This window comes from Candoia aspera, chromosome 1, assembly GCF_035149785.1.
Source record: "Candoia aspera isolate rCanAsp1 chromosome 1, rCanAsp1.hap2, whole genome shotgun sequence".
Classification (NCBI taxonomy): domain Eukaryota; kingdom Metazoa; phylum Chordata; class Lepidosauria; order Squamata; family Boidae; genus Candoia; species Candoia aspera.
In genome coordinates this window covers 295,887,326-295,905,628 of record NC_086153.1, presented here as the reverse complement: position 1 = coordinate 295,905,628, position 18,303 = coordinate 295,887,326, and the positions used below count along the sequence as shown (strand labels likewise).

Genomic DNA, 18,303 nt, shown 5'->3' with positions numbered 1-18,303 from the left:
AGGGTATAACTAGCAGCTACAAGGAAATGAGATATCTGTGTGGAAAAATCAGTGTAGTTTTGAGATTATAAAAAAGATCCTTGCTATCATTTGTTTCCGCTTGCTCCAAAACATCTATGGAGAAATAGTTTTAGAGAGTAACAGGTTGGACAATGCCAATCTATGCATCTATGCCAATTGCCTTGCCTATGTAGATTGCCTATGCAGATTGCCTCAAAAGCCACTGCTTTTTCCCTATCACATTTCACAGAATTTTATTTGCTTTTGTATGTTTTCCCATCAGCAGATGGTGGAAAAGCAGTTACTACGAATCGCTGAAATTGGTATGATGCTGAAACCAAATCAATAGTTTTTTAGATTTTGAAAGAAAATCAAGGCTGATTATAAAAATAAATATATAGGTTGCTGCATGCTTCTCCAAACAGCAACTAAGGAACACTACTTAATCAATCAATCATGCTTGTGCATGTGCTATGTGTACACTACTTTTGATTTGAAAATAATTAATTTTTTATCTTTATGGGGTAGGGGAATAACTATACAGCCATAGCACAATCCTACCTGAGAAATAGGGAGATAAATATCCCATTGGATATTATTTAGGATTTAAGATGTTGTTTCCCTGTTTTCTGAACAACTAGTTTCTTGCTGCCAAGGGCTGTGTGAAAGAAAGGGGAATTCCAGGCCCACCGCGTGGTGCCCAGAATGGAGGAGACAATGTTTTAAGTGACAGTGTTCATGTAACTTCAGATTCTGAAGTGATAGTGCTATGAATCTTGACATTCTGCCTGTATATTTATCTCCCTATCTCATTCTATTTTAGTTTATTATACTATAAACTGGTATTCTCCAGGTATGTTGGACTACAAGTCCAAAAAACCCCAATCAACAGTCAGAGGTTATTGTGTTGCTTTATGGGAGCTGAAGTCAGATAATGCGAGAGCTTCGTGTTGGGGAAAGCAACTATAAATCAGTTCCGTAATGCTTCTAGAGTGCTTCAAGGAATTTAGATAGAAAGTACTCATCAAAGGCAAGGTCGATGTTATAAATATTATCACTTAATTTTTAAAAGGTAAAGCAAGGCCTGGGCTTGTACGCAAATCTAGTCACGTTTTTCATGGTGTGCAAGGATGTAAGAGCCATCAAAGCACCTAGTAATTAAACTACACTTATGACACAATTAAGGATGCAGGGGAGTATATTAATATTAAACAGCAGTTCTCACATGACACAACAAGCATTCAAGGAACAATTAATTAAGAGGCATATAACCCAAGTCCTGTTATCTCTTGTCTGACAGTGGGAGAGAACAGTATGGGGAAAAGGTGGAAGTTCAGCTCTCTGTGGAAAACTTCATGACAGCCTTACTTTGGAATCTCTGCCTCTAAAGACTCCTTGGCAGCTGTCACTCTCAAATATTTGGTTGCTTGCTTCCTGGTTGGTTGGTTGGTTGATTTAAAGTATTTTTATACAGCCCGGCTCAAAACTGAAACCATTTAGTGGCCTGCTAGAACCACTGAAATGGAGCACAGCTTAACACAGCTGAGAAGCTGTACGCACAGAAAAAGAATATTATCTTAAAATAGCTTTAATGAGCATGCCAGAGAAACACAGGTTATTGATCTTACACACTCAGCCCTCCCAAGCATAAAGAATTACATGCTTAGACAGATTAGGTTAAGTAAAAGAATATCTTACTGACTTTATTGTTGGGTCCATTACATTCATCTTGGTGGAAGAGATTAAGTTCCTTTGTTCTTCTTTTCTTTCTAAATACTTAGTTTGCCCTAAACCCTCAGCCCTACTTGCTGCCAAGGGCTGTGTGAAAGAAAGGGGAATTCCAGGCCCACCTCATGGTGCCCAGAATGGAGGAGAGCAGCACACAGCCGTGTGCTTGCTCCTGGTGGGAGAAAGAGGAAGAGAGAGAGAGGAAGTGGGAGTGGCAACAAACAGCTTCCTCAGAAGCATGGTGAATTGCATCTTGGGATCAACTAATTTACATGCTAATTCACATGCTAATGAATCATCCTGGATTTGCCAGGACTTCCAACAAAAATTAGGTATTTTACAAAATAAAAACGCATCAACGAAAGTATAAAGCAAATGGAAATAAGATGAGCATCCACACCATCAACAGTCAAAACCAAGTACAAAAGGTCCACTCAAACAAGAGGGTCTTCATCAGCTTGTGGCAGGCTAGCAGGGAGGGTGCCAAGCATACCTTTTGTTGCCAGGGCTCCATGACAAGGGGGCCATAATAGAGAAGGATTGCTAGGGCCCATGTTCCTTGGTCATCAAGTAGGGACAAGACCTCCTTGCATTCTACGCAAGAACCAGGCAAATTTCACCTAGACAGTCCCTATAGTACCCTGGAGCCAAGCAATATACAACTTTATAGGTAAAAACTGAATTGGACCTTGAAGGCAGCTACCAACCAGTGCAACAACTGGAGAACCAGTGTTGATATTACATAGTAATATCACCTGCTAATAACCTGGCCACTGCCTTTTTTACTGACTGTAGTTTCTGAATCATTTTCAAAGATAGCCTGTCACGTTCACCGTTCCAGTGTTTGTCTACATCGTAATGGTTCGCTTGCCAAGGTGCTGATACGTGTCCGGGCTGGGAGGGTGCTGCTGAGAGCCTTGTACAGGAGACGTGATGGACTGTGCCAGGAGGAATGTGTTTAGGCTATCTCTGAAATGTCAAGGTCTTTTTGCCCGTTGATCAGCAGAGCTCGTTAGGAGCACCTGGGAACGTGGGGCGAACTGTATGTGAGGGAGGGGCTGGGCTGCTGTTTGCAAAGACGCTATTTAGTTTGAGTTTAGGCGCGCTTTTCTCATTCTCAGCTTTTTACCTGTTTGCACTCTTTTCTAAATAAATCCAGAACCTGAATTGCCATTTTGAGTCAGAGAGTTTTATTTAGAGTAAGGCAATCATCACATAGCCCCTTGTACAGCCTGTTAAAGTAATCTAACCAAGTGATAAGAAGGCATGAATCACTGTAGCCAGGGCCTCCTAATCCAGATAGGCCCACAACTGGCACACCAGCCTCACCTGGGCAAAGGACCCCTAGCTACAGCTTTCACCTGCTGATTTAACAAAACTCAGTGTTGTGGACATTACACCTGTTCAGTAACTCCATGGCAACTTTTATTTCCTTCTCGCTTTCTCTTTGTGTGTTCTCATTCTTGTTTGTAGGATCCAATGAATTACATTTCTTCTCACTGAACAGCAATGACACACACACCTTATAATAGGATTCTTTATCATTTGTAGAGCATTCTCCCTCTTCTTTTGTGCTTGTAATCATTTCAGTTTCCCTACTAAAAATAACATCTGAACTGTTGAACACCTACCATTTTTAAGATTATGACCTTTAAAAGCAAAAACACCCTGCTATAATTCACCACCAGACTCAAAATAAGTGGACAGGTGTTCTTGACTGTGTCGAATGTTTCCTTTTATTGAAAGCCAGTAAAACATTTAGTTCCCATACACTAACTATAAATCATACAGGGTCTACAAAAAGTCAGACCCCATATGCCAATAATAGTATGTTTTATTTTATTTTTTTCAGAGAAAATGTTATTGTACTTAGGAATGTTCAAAGCTAATGCGTCAAATAAATAAGGAAGTATTTAGAAGCAAATGGCAACTAATTTGAACTTTTAATGTAATTTATATAATACAATGTCTTTGGGGCCTGACGTTTGGTATACCAGAGCGAGAGAGAGAGAGAGAGAGAGAGAGAGAGAAATATTTTGACCTTAAGCTTTCAACACTATTCGATTTCCTTTTAGGACAGAGAATTTTTCCATTATTTTTGTGTATATACAAATCACATTTAAATATATGTTATTAATGATACATACAGCATTGCCTTATTACTTTTGCTTCACTTCATACAAATGTATAGCTTCAAAACCAAAATTGTCTGGGCTTTCTGAGAGTACTTGGGAATTTCCCCAGTGAGCCAGCAAGCAGTTCTGTTAAGCTCTGGAACTCAGATATAATATGGGAACTAGATGAGATTGCTCCCAATTACCTCTCTTGTTTGGGAGACAAGGAGCATCCCAGAAGTGCTGTGGATAGGTTAAGAATCTGGCTCTATCCCAGTTCCTGTATTAGCTCTGGAGAGGGTCACACACCCCAAAGGAGATTTGCAACTTGTGAGTTTTCCTGAACTTTGTTGAACTAGGTCCTGTTCTCCTGCTTTTACAATTCCTGCCCTTTGGACCCAGAAATCCTTATGGCAGTAACATTACACACTTTTTCATGGGTCTGCCTTTTAAAACTACTCCAAAACTGCAATTGGTACAAAATGCAGCAGCATGGCTAATGGGGGTAAGCCACTTTAGCAGTGCAATACCTATGTGGCAGTTGCTACATTAGTTGCCAATAGGTTTGAGTCCAATCCAAAGCGCTGGGGTTAACCCATGATGCCCTACATGGCTCAGCTCCCACTTACCGTCAGGACCATCTTCTCCCTGTTAAAGAGGACACACTTAGGGCCCCCACCTAAGCAATTAAGGGATGGAAACCAGGAGACAGACCTTTTTAGTGGTACCACCGACACAGTAGAACTCAGGAGATACATTTGGCCCTTGCCTGGCTGGCTTTTCATGAAGCCATAAAAATGGCTCTATTCCAGCAGGTGTTCAGGTGCCGGCAGTAGTATGGGGCTCCCTCTTTGTTTCTGCTGGATTTTAATTCTGGCTTTACGTTTTTAAGGTAATGGGAATGGACATTTTATTCTGATGTTTACTGTGCATTTTATCATTATAAACACCTTCTGCTTTTGCAATTGTGCAGGATACATCGTTTTGTTGTAATAACAAACGAATTGGTGAGATAGTGAGCTCATAACCCACATCTCAGAACAAACAGGAAAACCAAAATTGGCTCTCCTGAGCACCATGCAGAAAGCAGTATGCAAATGCAATAAACTGACATCAGTGGGACTATCTATCTATCTATCTATCTATCTATCTATCTATCTATCTATCTATATATCTCAGCATAGTAAAGGTAAAGGTTTCCCTTGACATTAAGTCCAGTCGTGTCCGACTCTAGGGGGCGGTGCTCATCCCCGTTTCAAAGCCGAAGAGCCGGCGTTTGTCCGTAGACACTTCCGTGGTCATGTGGCCACCATGACTAAACAGAATGCCGTTACCTGCCCGCCGAAGCGGTACCTATTAATCTACTCACATTGGCATGTTTTCGAACTGCTAGGTTGGCAGGAGCTGGGACTAGCAACAGGAGCTCACCCCGTCACACGGATTCCAACCGCTGACCTTCCAATTGGCAAGCTCAGCAGCTCAGCGGTTTAACCCGCAGCACCACCGCGTCCCCCTATCTCAGCATGCTAAATGCTAATTTCAATTTCTTCTACATGGCTGAGGTTTTTAAAAGCCCTTAATGGTTATAGTCTCATGCTCCAATATTGAGACTCCAGTAAGGCACTACTTATATAAAGTAATTAAAAAGTAGGTGTGCTCATCCAGGAAACACATACTTCCACTTCACACCCACATGAAGAACAGGAAATGTAGGTATTATTTGGTTATGTAACATTGACAAAAATTGTGCTTGACACCAAGCTCTCTTCTTAGAGTATTACCAGACATACTGTCAACAAAGGTGTCTGCCTTAATATAGGAAGTAGAAATACAGGGGGGGAAATGCAGAAATTTTGTGTAGCCGAGGAACATGAAAATAAGTTAATCTACAAGGTTTTGTATATAACCAGTGAATATATGTGCATTAGCCTCAAATACAAATACTTTAGATTTGAACACACTTTCAGAAACCTCACTTTCAACACTGGGAGATATCCAGGCACCCAACTTCTATGGGCTGAGACTGCTTGCTTAGGTGCAATAAAATTGCCCAGATAGCTGCTCCTTGCCCTTTCTCCCACCCACACACATTGAGAAGTCCAACAACCACAATCAGCAATTTCCGCAAAATCTGTTCTGCATGCTTCCCTAAACTCTTTCATTAGGGCTGTTGTATTTATATCTGAACTTTCTTGAAAGGTGATCCTCTAAATGCAAACAAGAAATATGTTCATATTATATTCTCCTTTGGCAGCCCTTGGCTGATCATGCCCGAGCTCTGAAGCTGAGCAGGACTGGACTTCACTGGTTAGTATTTGGATAGGAGAGATTCCATGGAGCAATAAGAGCGTTGCAGACTGCAAACTCAAAACATCCCAGAAATATCCAATGGCAAAGCGCTTCTGTATGGTTGCCAAAAAAATCCAACATGGTTGTATCCGTGTTGTCATCAGGAACAGAGCTCAGGTTGAAGATATCTTTACTCTTCCCCCCCCCCCCCTGTCCATGATGTTATTAGGAGGGGAATTCAACTTCAAGGAGATGTTATCTTTCTATCTAGGACAGTTCAAGGTGGCTTCATTTTAGCCCCAAAACTATCTTCTTAGGTCTTAAGAGACTAACAAATAACAAAACCACTCAGTACATAAGCAAAGAAAAAAAAAGGCACCCAAAGGTTAATTCCTCAACAATAACAGACCATTCGGGCTCTACTAACTTCCTAAACCCCATGCTTGGGAGAACTTCCAGGTCCTAAGTACTTTCTGTAAGGCCAGCAGGGTCCAGACCAATCTAATCTCAGGTGACAGGGTGTTCCAAAGTCAGGTGTCATGACAGAAAAGGGTCCTTTAGATGGCAATCTTAAATCAGTGGGAACCAGAACACACCCCTCCTGCTGGATCTACTGGGATGGGTAGAAAAAATCAAGAGAGGTAGTCCATTCAATATCCTGGCCCCATGCCACAAAGGGCTATATAGTGAAATCAGCACCTTGAATTGGATCCAGAAGCCTATTGAGAGCCAGTGCAGCTCACAAAACAAGGTTGTAACACAGGCAAAACATGAAACACTGTATTTGCCTGTGCCACTGTATTCTGGACTAACTGCAGCTTCTAGATGTTCTTTAAGGGCAGCCCCATGTAGAGCACATTGCAGTAATGCATTCTGGAGGTGACCAAAGCAAGAGTAACCATATGCAATGCCTCCAGTTCCAGGAAGGGCTCAACTGGAGCACAACACAAAACTGTGCAAAAGCCCTCCTTGCCACGGCTGCCTCAAACAGAAGCCATAAGACCAGGAAGACCCCCAAACTGCCTATCAGTTTGGTCTGGATACTGCAACCCCATCTAGAACTAAAGATGGACAATCACCAGACCCAGGAGGCCCTAAAACCCCGAACTACTGTCTGGTTAGGGTTGAGCTGAAGTCTGTTCCTCCCCATCCAGACCCACGAAGTCTCCACACACCAGGACAGGGCCTTCACAGCATCACTTGGCCAGCTTGAGGCAGAGATGTACAACTGAGTATCATCAGCATACTGATGCAAATGCTTGTTCTAGTCCTAAATCAGCATGTGTCTGTCTGATCCCACAGTTGTCTCCATCTGGCAGCTGAGCCTATTTATTTCCAACTCAGATGCAATTCAACTGGAAATACACTGCATGTGTTTTCCAGTAGATCTGCAGGGGCCCTGAGGCATTTGGGGAGAACTGCTTTTCAATTGGTGGGAACACTTTCCTCGGTTTCTCGGTAATTCCCCCTCCCACACAAAGCTCTGCTTTTTAAATAAAGTACAGGATAAAAGCTTTGGTGGCATGATGCCTCACCAGCCACTCCACTGTGAATGGTTTTAAGCACCAAATGAAACTAATTGCAGTTGAGGCCACATTGAGGATTTTTTTGTTTTCCTATTGCTTATCTAGAGAGCCAGTTTGGTGTAGCAGTTAAGGCATCAGATTAGAAACCGGGAGGCGATGAGTTCTAGTCCCATCTTAGGCACAAAGCCAGCTGGATGACCTTGGGCCAGTCACTCTCTCTCAGCCCTAGGAAGGAGGCAATAGCAAACCACTTCTGAAAAACCTGCCAAGAAAACTGCAGGGACTTGTCCAGGCAGTCTCTGAGAATTGGATATGATTGAACAGAAAAAAAAACCTGGTCATCCAGAAGGTGCAATGACTGCCTCTCCTGGCCTTCTCTGCATTTTGAGGTCAGATGAAAAGGACCACCAGCAGGCTTGAAATATTTTTTAAGGTTTAGCAAGTGAAAGCAATGCTGGTAGGGAAGGGATCCAATTAAATTGAGCTGCTCACAAAGCTTATGCCTTTTAATAGAATCTGTTAGTCAGAAAAGGTGCTACCAGACTCCTGATCTTTGAACACTTGTTCATGTGTATGGATTATATGAACGGTATCCAGGCAAGATAGAGGATCAAGTGTCCTTCTAAAAAATGACAGGAAGAGGCAATGAAGAACACAGACCAAGAAACAAACGTATCATTTCAAAGCATACAAAAGAAACGAAAAGTCACATGCATTTAATATGCTAAACGGAGAGGATAAATAACGTCCGTATTTTAAGATATGTGCGACATCGGGCGTTTCGGACCACAGCTTCGTAACACTGCAGCCCATCGCGCTGGGAGGTCGGTTCGCTGACTCTATTTACCTGCTTTAAGACTACCAAACCTTTTCCCCACCCTGCAGGCTGATGCAGCACCTCTGCACACACTCCATCCACTTACTTCGGAGAACCACGAAATTAACAATTTAGGGCTAACGAAGACTGGCAAAGCTTGCCCATTCACCCTTCCACGCCGCCGCCCTCGATTTCTACTTCAGCTCCGTTCCATTCTGGAACCTTCCCGGAGCGAGAGCGATCGACTCGTGCCCGCAAAACAAGAGAAAGGGGGGAAGGGCAAGAGACAAACGTCGGCAGAGGAACGTGCCTTCACTTCCATATATGGCCACGGCCGGAAGAGCGTCCGTCACGCCGCCGGCTCCTAATGCCTCTGCGGGCTCGACGTCATGGCGCTGTGACGTATCCTGCGAAACACCCTAGAAACCAAATAATAAACACGAGCAGGCGCAGTAGGAAGCGGGGAGAAGTTCAGTGCAATGAACTTTGAATTGTATGCGAAATAAAGGAAGTCACGCAAAGTTTCATGATTTGTTTTTTTAAAAAAAAGAAAAAATCCTTTTTACTTTTACTTTTGTGGAGTCCTTGGGGCTCTCTGGGCCTTGTTGTTTTGTTGCAGACGTTTCATTGCCAGACTAGGCAACACCTTCAGTGCTTTACTTTTGCTTTGCTGCTTTTATTTGAACCTGAGAAATTTCCCTCTTCTTCCCCCTCTCCATCAAAGGAGCCAAGAATTCCATTTTTGTCATAAATTTATTTTCTTGGCAGTAATCTGACCAGTAAGGGCAGAGCTGTTTTAAGAAATGCATGATCTATTCTGCACCCACTTCAATCAATCTTTTTTGATTTCCACTTCTCTGAAGATAGCTCTACCACACTGAGCTTCTGTAGGAAGAACATAGGAAATGTGGGACACTGTATTTAATTCATGTACAAGCTTGATTTTTCACACTATGAACGATGTGATCAGAAAGGTATTGCCACCATGAAAAAAAGAAACCTGTCACAATACCTCTCAGATCAGTGTTTTTCAACCTCAGCAACTTTAAGATGTGTGGACTTCAACTTCCAGAGTTCCCCAGCCAGCATTGGGAAGTTGAAAAACACTCCCTCAGATCTGGGGAAAAGACCCCATGTGGTAGTGTGGTAGTGCGACTGGTGTTGCTGTCTCCAACATAGACACCTGCTGCTCTTTTTCTATCAGGTGACAGCCAAAGGTCCAAAGACCTGCTGGATTGATTATTTGGCAACCCTGGCTATCTGCCATAAGCTGTCCCACCTATAGATTGTGCAATAAGCACCTTTCACATAATGCTTTTTAGTAAGACAGAGAAAGTGTAGGCTAGTTTTCTAACTTTAGTCATGCCTGCGCCATAGTCAGCACTCCTTGCTAACAGTAGAGACAGTACCTGTCACTTTTGGCACATGTTGGCTAATATGTCACAAAGGTGACCAAATAGGTCATGCTATTCTATGCAAGCTACTATCTCTAATCTAGAGATTACCTTGCAAGCCAACATATTGTTGCTCCACACTGCCAACTTCTGCTGCAATTCAAGGGGTGGTTGTCACCTATAAAGTCCTTCATGGCTCAGGACCTAAATAGCTAGAGGGTTGCCCTTTTCTGATTGTCTCTGCCCATCCAATAAGGTTTGAGAAAGTTGGTGTGCTCCAGGTCCCATCACTCAAGGTCATTTTTAGTGACCTTGCAAATAGACCTCCTCTGCAGCTGTCCCTGTCCTCTGGAATACCACCTCCCCACTGTCCCCAAGTTCATATAGCCCTGCCTGACCTGTTGTGCTTTAGGAAAGCTTTGCTTGTTCAGCAGCAGGCCCTGGGCAGTTTGTGCCCCTCTTTGGATACTGACCTCAATGTGAATGACTGTGGCAATTGTTGTATTGTTCCCCAACATGGGTTTTAATTATTTTATTGCTGTGACTTCTTTTCTTTTGTTACTTTAAATTGTATTATTATATTCATTATATGGTTATATATTGCCTAGAGTTGCAGCAACTGAGTCAGCTTATTAAACAAACAAGCAAACAAACTGGGAGGTAGATGTGGCATACTGACACACAGTTGCAAAACAATGTATGAAGCAGTATATAAATTGGTAGAAGCAAGAATGGTTTACAGGATAAGTATAGAAAGGGATATAGTGAATGGTGTTAGCATATGTTTCCTCTCCTTTTCTTTTCCTTATTTCAGGTCTTTAATTTCTTTGTCTTAGTATTTCTCCTTTTTCTGCATCCTGCATACCACTGCCTACCCAAAGAAAATAGTGTAATGTATGTGTGTGTGTATGTAACACTATGCCATACTATATGTTATCTATGAACAGTTCTTTATATTTGATATAATTGTATAAACTAACTCTGTCAAGAGGCAGAGTGTAGGAAATTGTCCTGTAAGAGAGTTTTCAATTCAAGGCTGTTTTTAAACCAGATAGAAAATGTGATGCCCATAAGCTCCATGTGTCCATGGAATGTCCCTTGGCCCCTACCAGGCATTTGGCTCACCTGAATTTATTTATTTATTTTGTAAAATTAATTAATAGGAAACTGACATATTGAAATCCAGATTATGATCTCTAGCATCAACACCTGTGACTTTGAAACTGAAGAAAATCTCAGAAATCCCAATTGGCTAAAAAGGTTGCCTATCTATTTTCAAATATTTGAGCAATGTTATGATATTACCTATTCCACATCCCATTTTTCAGTATTCTTAGCTTTTCATAAATAGTGTTTGCCATATGACCAATGAGAAAGATTCCAGATTGTCTAGAAAGAATCAGTTATATATCATCCTTATTTAAACATTTGCATCTGTGTATTTCTCTTCAAGTCAGGGGTACTGCTGCAATTTTGAAATATAACTGTATTTTGAAATTGAGAACAGGGAAAGATTAATTATATATTTTTACCCTAGATCATATTGGTTATGTTTGGATCTCAAGATTGCATAGTAACATTCATGGGGAGAAGGATTTTGGTCTTTTCCTCCCCAGAAGAACCCCCACATTGTTCAGAAAGATTTCTAAACCTTCAGAATAGCTTTTAAGGTATGTTAGTAAGGTGACTCTATTAGGGAGAGAAGAATGGACATTCTTCCTTGAAAGACTTTCTTGAATTGAACTCATCTTAGGAGTGAAATCCAATTTTCAGTGATTTTCCAGCCACTCCAGTCCTACCAACTAGCCAGAAAAATTGGTTTCATGTGGTCTAGAAGAACACTGCCCCTCCTCACAGCTTTTGGAACGGGACACAAGTGATTTCGAGGAGGAGGGGGAAAGGAAAGGAAACTTCCCTTTATGAAATTCTTTGGTTATTCATTTTAGGATTCCAACCTATAGCCTGTGCATGAAAAGGCCAAAAGCAGTTTAATCTTTAAAATAAATATTTCTGATTGTGGAATTATGTTTTCCAAAATTGTTTAAGATGATTGCTTATAGAAATCATACAGGATGTGATTTTTTATCATGACACATGAACTTAAACCTTGGAAACCTCATCTCTTAAACATTAAGTATATTTTTGATGAGTGCTCTTCTGCAATATAAGGAAATATGAAATAATACATGTTATAATGAGAAATAGAATACTAAAAGTTTTGAGTTCTTTTTAAGCAGTTTAACATTATACAACTTTAAGACTTCGTATGATGAAAAAATACTTTAAAAATTAAACTCTTTAACTTAAGTTTCTAATGTCAACTTCATAGATCATGTTCCAAATAATTATTCATTTACTGTTATATTTAAGAAGCAGTATTACTGGCAGTTTCTCAAAATAATGACATCTCATTTAGCAATAGTTCAGTAAATATACCTGAGAAATAATCCTTAAAACCAGTGAGGTACATTCCTGTGTAATTGGATGCATTATTTTATAGACTTGTTAATAAAGATTACCTAATGCAGAAAACTTGCAGACTTCATATTATGCCTTATGCTCTTATTTTCCTTTACAAAAGTTGAAATCCTGTGCATTTATTTTGGGTATAAACATGAGATTAAAACAAACTTTTGAGAAATGTTCGCATCACTTACAGAAAACTATGGAGAACTCAGTTATATTACCATACAATTGCATTTTAGATATTCAAGCTCTTCTCAATAATGCTTTAACAGAGTACTTTTTTTTTTTGGTTAGAAAATTTGAGATCATTTGCCACAGATTCTCATACCATTTCAGTAAAAATGGCAAATTATTTGATAAAGGGGCTGCTACTTAATTATGTCAGTATTAATTTTGTGAAATCTGTGGACATTTTTTCTAAAGGTTCCAGCCATCCATGCCCTCTTCCATTTCCTTCCCTAAATTCTGTTTTTATTAGTCTAATTTTCAACATTCTGTCATTAATGAGCTTATCCAATAATATCTGATATCCAAACCCATTCATGTTTACCACAAAACTCTTCTGCATTTAAGATTGCAGAGGCTTACTCATTACTTTGGAAGGGGAGCCTTACCATCATGCTGTATGTTCATTATTAAGAACAACTGCATTTTTCAAACCAAAATCTGCACCAAGCATGTTGATATCTGCCTTTTGGTTCTCAGTAAGTCCTATTCTGGGCCAGTCCTTTTGGCATTCACCACCTGAGTTTGTAACTGGAGTGATTTCACACAACATAGGTAGATTAAGAAATAACACATACACTAAAGGAGTGAATTTTAAGTGGCTACATTCCTAAACTGATTATAGGTTGTTACAGTTCTTCTGGTCAAAAATAGAACTGTTATTTAGCATGGGAAATATCTGAACAATACTCAGTAATAATCTCCACCCCTTCCCCAATGAACAAGTAACAACTATATTTTTCCCTTTACTTCTCATATTTGTTTCATTTTTGGTGGTAGATCAAAGACATGAGGCAGAGGAAAATGAAAGACTGCATAGATGTAGGAAACAATGAAGATAAAAGAACAAAGTCAAATATATTCAGGGAGAGGGAAACAAACAGGAAATGTGATGTGATGAAACTGTACTTATCTGAACAGAAATAATCACAAGGCTAAAGGAAGTATAATTTGTTTGCTATATGATGAGATTAGTTGCCTCTCCTTATTAATTAAACCCATGTTCTTTACCAAGAGTGCAACTGACATGTGTAGAAACTCAGAATATGAGCAGCTATAACACTTTTACTTGGAAGTAAATTCTACTAGAGACAAGCTTTCACAAACTCCTATCTTGTGTAGTTAGAATTTTGTACAGCCCTAGGGTGAAGTAATGAACTCAGCACTTGCTGAAGCAACAGGATTAATAAAGCTGCAACATGTTTATAATGAAAGGGCAGGACAGGGGACACACTATGTAGCCAAAGGATTAGAAGTACTGATATTATTTACTAGCAGCATCTGATACCTTTGAGGAAACTACAGATTTAAGTCTGCAATGTATTAAATTATCTCCCACAGTTAATTTCAATCCATTTCTCAGACCAGTTTTATTGCAAAGAAACCAAAGAGCCTTTATAGCATTCGACTTAAATTCTTTTTATTGACAGGATCTTGAACAGTAAGCAAACAATGCTTAAGTGTCATTCAAATTCACTTTTCCACATTTCAATAGGTAGAAAAAAATAAATATAAATATTCATAAATAAATTAAAAACACAATAAAACGTTTTCATGGAAAACTTATGTCAAACCATTCAGACACTTCAACGATGTATGATCGGTTAAAGTTACAATGGACATGGATGAACAAAGAGAACTGTAGTACATGGACAACATAGCTATTCATTAATCTACTAGAAAATGAAATTGTCTTTTTCGCAGTTAAGTTAGATAATTGCTAAGTGATCAAAACACAATATTGCCTGGAACACAGTAGTTATTGTTAATCAGCTGCACTAGATACCCAGCACCATATCAAAATTCCAATCATTAAACCAACAGATTAATTAGCTAATGCTAGTGAATAGTAAGGAGGGAAGGGAGTCACCAGCCCAGCCATGTTGAACATGCTATGAAACTGCTAGTTCTCATGGATGGGGACAAGACAGATTCCATGCTTTTTGCTACATCTCTGGAAGAAGAACCGGGCCTTGTGAGAGGCTGCGAAGCAGTCCTTCAGCAAAGTCATTTCACTCCAGATGGGCTGCCTGTACCTCACACCAGCATGGAGGCGCTTGTCTTCCCCAGGCCTTGGGACTCTGAGAGTGGCTCCTTAGCGGCCTAAGGCCCCATGCAGCAGCAGCAGCAGCAGCAGCAAGAGGGGGTAGGAACGATGATTTCATCCAGTCCCGCCGATTATTGCTCAGGGACTCAGTCCCTTCACAAAGCCAGCAGAGTTGGCGAGCTGAGGGAATCGGAAGAAGGCTCATTGCTGCTACTACCTTTCCTATGAGCCGCTGCGCAGCTGGGGAAAGAATCGGTCTCAGGGTAAGTGAAGACGAAGGAGGAAGTGTAGGTGCTGGGGCAAGGCGTGCAGGTCACCACCGGAGTGCAAAGGGGCTCCAGATCCGCGGTGGCCGCTGCCCCCAGGGGCTCCCAGTCCGCGGCATAAAAGGAGGAAGAGCCGGACAGATCCATGTCGTGTACGGAGCGCGGCGTCCCGCGGGTAGAGCGGGTGAAGAAGTCGTCGAAAGGCTCAGCCTTCAGCCCCAAGCCATCGCTGTCCTTCGCAGGCTCGGCCCGGGTCGGCTCCTGCAGCAGCGGGAGGGCGAAAGCCGCCTCTTCGGACTCGGGAGAGCTGGCCACGGGCGCGTCGGTTAACAGATCCAGGGGGGAGACCCCCAGCTCTTCCGAGAACTGTAACTCCTCGGGGATTTTGCAGGCAGGGCGGTGAGCGGCTAGGACAAACTCCAGCTTCTCCTTCTCTTTGAGCAGGTTGGCGATCTCTGTTTGGAGCGCGGACTTCTCCTCTTCCAGTTGGTCGGTTTCCTGCGGACACAGAGAAGGGGAGGGGCAAGTCAGTCAGCTCTTTGGGCGGAAAAGGAGCCGAGGGCAGGAGGGCAGGGGCATAGGAAGCCCAGCCGGCGAACACTAGCCGGAGATACTCACCGCTTGCAGGGTATCAGTCAGCTCCCTTCTCCGGTTGCGGCATTTAGCGGCTGCCATCTTGTTCCTTTCTCTCCGGATCCTTCTTTTCTCCTCCTCTTCTGGCGTCAGCTATGGAGAGAGACAGCATGCCCGTCAGTACTAGTAGTGCCGGAGCCCGGAAAGTGCTTGTTCTTTCCCTTATCTCCACTTCAATGAAATGCAAGGCTTACATGCGCTCAATGGAGCCAAGGAGCCAATATCTTCTAAAAGGGAAGGCCACCACCTAGCAGAATTATTTCGGACCTCCGTGCGAGGTGCCCTTCGCTTTCAAGAGAACAGTCAACTAGGGGCCAAATATCCCTCCTCTCTCGCCAAGTGTAAATCTAACCATAATCCAGCGCTCTCCCTCTCAATGCTTCGTCGTCCAGAAACTTCCTTGCAGGCAAAAGGTACATACACACCTGTTCAACTTTGGCCCTTCTGCCAATGCTTTGCGCTCTGCTTCCTGTCGTCTTGACTATCCCAGTCCTTGGGTAGACCCCAGTTTGAGGAGCAGCGAGCCCATAGGGATGGGTGCGATTCTGCGAAGGGGCCACCGAGGAGCTCAGAGTGGGTTGGACCATCCACTGCAAGTCTGGACTTGTGGAGATGGCAGTCACCGTAGGGACAAAGTTAGCGCTGGAGGCAGCTAAGTCCGTGCAGAAATCCTAAAAGACATAAACAAGGAAACTTAATTATTAAAAAACGGAGGGGCGGTGGGAGGGGAGAAAGATGCACTGCACACTATGATAGTTCTTGCCCAAGAGAATGGTGCGTTATTTTGAGATCGGCCTGCAGTCCCTTGGGCCGCATTAGCTCGGACGCTGTTGCCACCATCACCAAGCTACACATGAACGGGGGCTTGTTAAAAATATCTCTGACGTCCGAGCTGACGCAAACGCCGCTCCGGAGTCTCCTGAATGAAGTCGCGTTTTATCAATGAAATTGCTTTACGCACCCACTGCTAAGCACGTCTGCCGGATTCGGGTCCCCTCCCCACTCCATTAATCTAGAGTACTTCTGAGGAGCCGAAACCAGAACCCCTTCCCTTCCCTTCCTTCTACCATAGGGCTGATATTCCCGAGGGGAAGAGACAAGAAATAAATTCACTAAACACTGTTGCATACAAAATATTAGGAAGAGAAAGGCATTGCATCCGTCAAATTAACTCTTGATTTGAGTCCCCATCTACGAGCATTATGTGCTATTGCCGATTACTCCTTGCCACTAGACCCGACAGGAACAGAGAAACAGGTCCTTCCTACCCAATTTACCCCCCCTCCCCAAAGCCAGAAGCAGTGTCCCGGTGCCTCACCTGCGCGTTAACAGGCGAACCCAGGCTGGAAAAAGAGTCCGTTGGAGAAGGATAGTAGGTGAGACTGTCACCCGCCGGAGAAGCGCTACTGCAGCGGGAGGAAGACGCGTCGTAGTCAGCGGCGAAGCCTTGAAACATCATGTCGGAGAACCTGGGACTATACAAACCCTTCAGGGTGGCGTATCTATCCCAGATTAAAATCCGAATGGAGTGGCTCGTTAGGCGAACAGGTTACTTGTAAACTCCAGTTACTTCTGTGCCTTAGCTCCTTGGAACACTCGGCTTAATTCTGGTACCTCCGCCTTTTATTCTGACTAGTGAATGGACTTACGTCACAAGTGAGGGAGGAGCATAGTAGGGATCACGAATCTCTTCTAGGTGATCCAAATTGTATGATACCATCAGAATTTCTCTCAGCGTAAGCCAGAAGCCCGCCCTAATGGATCGTGATGCTTTTAGAAGAAAGATTCGCTAGAGGTCTCGACTTTTAAAAGTGCAGGAAGCCGACTAGAAAGTCTTCTTCGGCTCAACCTAGCTTGGGAACCCAACTGACGTAAATATCCTTATATGGCATTTAACATCCTGTGCAGGGGTGTGACTGACGGGAACCGCTCCAGGGCTGCGGCCAAACGGGATGGAGCGTGCCTGTGGCAACGACAAGGGGAGTAAAAGTAACAGCCGCAGCAAACGGATTATGCATACAGAATTGTGTCCATTTAGTGCTAACCAGACACTGACACGACATGACGCCTTAAAGAGACAGAACTTCAATTGTCTATTTAGCCCACGACCTCCACGAGAAGAAACACTGAATCCTTTGCTGAGATCAGTCTGAGACCGAATCCTTCCTCTGGAAATATTTCTAAATTGCTGAACTTTATGCATTCATTTTCTCAGAATTTGCATAGTTTTTGAAATACATACGTGCCGGGAAGATTCCCCTCTCCCCAGTATACTAGGGAAGATGAATGTAATATACGACATAAGGGTAACAGGAGGGTAAGAATTAAGTAAAAATATTGGATAATTTTTTACTCAAGACTTGTTAAAAAAATCACATAAGATCTTTTATGTTTTAGAGTTCCACATACAATTAATATTAAAAAAATACTTTTATGCTGGAAAATGTTTGCTCTTATGGACACAATTGTTTATGTCCTCACTTTATAGCAGATTTCATCATTCCCAATTTATAATTTCAGATATCATCAGATAGTCCTGGACATGCTTTTGTTCTGTCTTACATCCTCCAAACTATCTCTGGTCTGGGGCTATACCTGTCAGGGTTCAATAGGAATATATAATTGGAAGATCTTCGGCTTGTCGCTCTCTCTCAGTCCAACTTACCTCACAAGTTGTTACTGTGGAGAAAATAGGTCTTGTATTGTGCTGAGCACATACCAAGTAAAAATACTAATACTGCTGAGATAGCACTATTTTCAAATTCATAGTTCTTATTTAGATAAATTTTAAAATGTTA

The 18,303-nt window shown here is 42.2% G+C and overlaps 1 protein-coding gene across 1 annotated transcript; it reads right to left on the bottom strand.

Annotated features, from left to right (window-relative positions):
- Positions 1-13,962: 13,962 nt before the first annotated feature.
- On the bottom strand, positions 13,963-17,111 carry FOS (Fos proto-oncogene, AP-1 transcription factor subunit). Its single transcript, XM_063290121.1, has 4 exons — positions 16,824-17,111; positions 15,931-16,176; positions 15,491-15,598; positions 13,963-15,370 (listed from the first exon to the last, which is right to left on the bottom strand). Exons 1-4 carry the CDS (start codon positions 16,962-16,964, stop codon positions 14,762-14,764), a joined length of 1,104 nt encoding a protein of 367 aa, XP_063146191.1. The 5' UTR covers positions 16,965-17,111; the 3' UTR covers positions 13,963-14,761.
- Between the last annotated feature and the right edge of the window lie 1,192 nt (positions 17,112-18,303).

Bases quoted from the DNA above. Each gene is read 5' to 3' on its own strand.
- FOS (XM_063290121.1), bottom strand. From the start codon at position 16,964: ATGATGTTTCAAGGCTTCGCCGCTGACTACGACGCGTCTTCCTCCCGC. The intron at 15,599-15,930 runs GTGTGTATGTAC...CTCTCTCCATAG, and splicing joins GAAGGGCCAAAGTTGAACAG to CTGACGCCAGAAGAGGAGGA. The intron at 15,371-15,490 runs GTGAGTATCTCC...CTGTGTCCGCAG, and splicing joins TGACTGATACCCTGCAAGCG to GAAACCGACCAACTGGAAGA.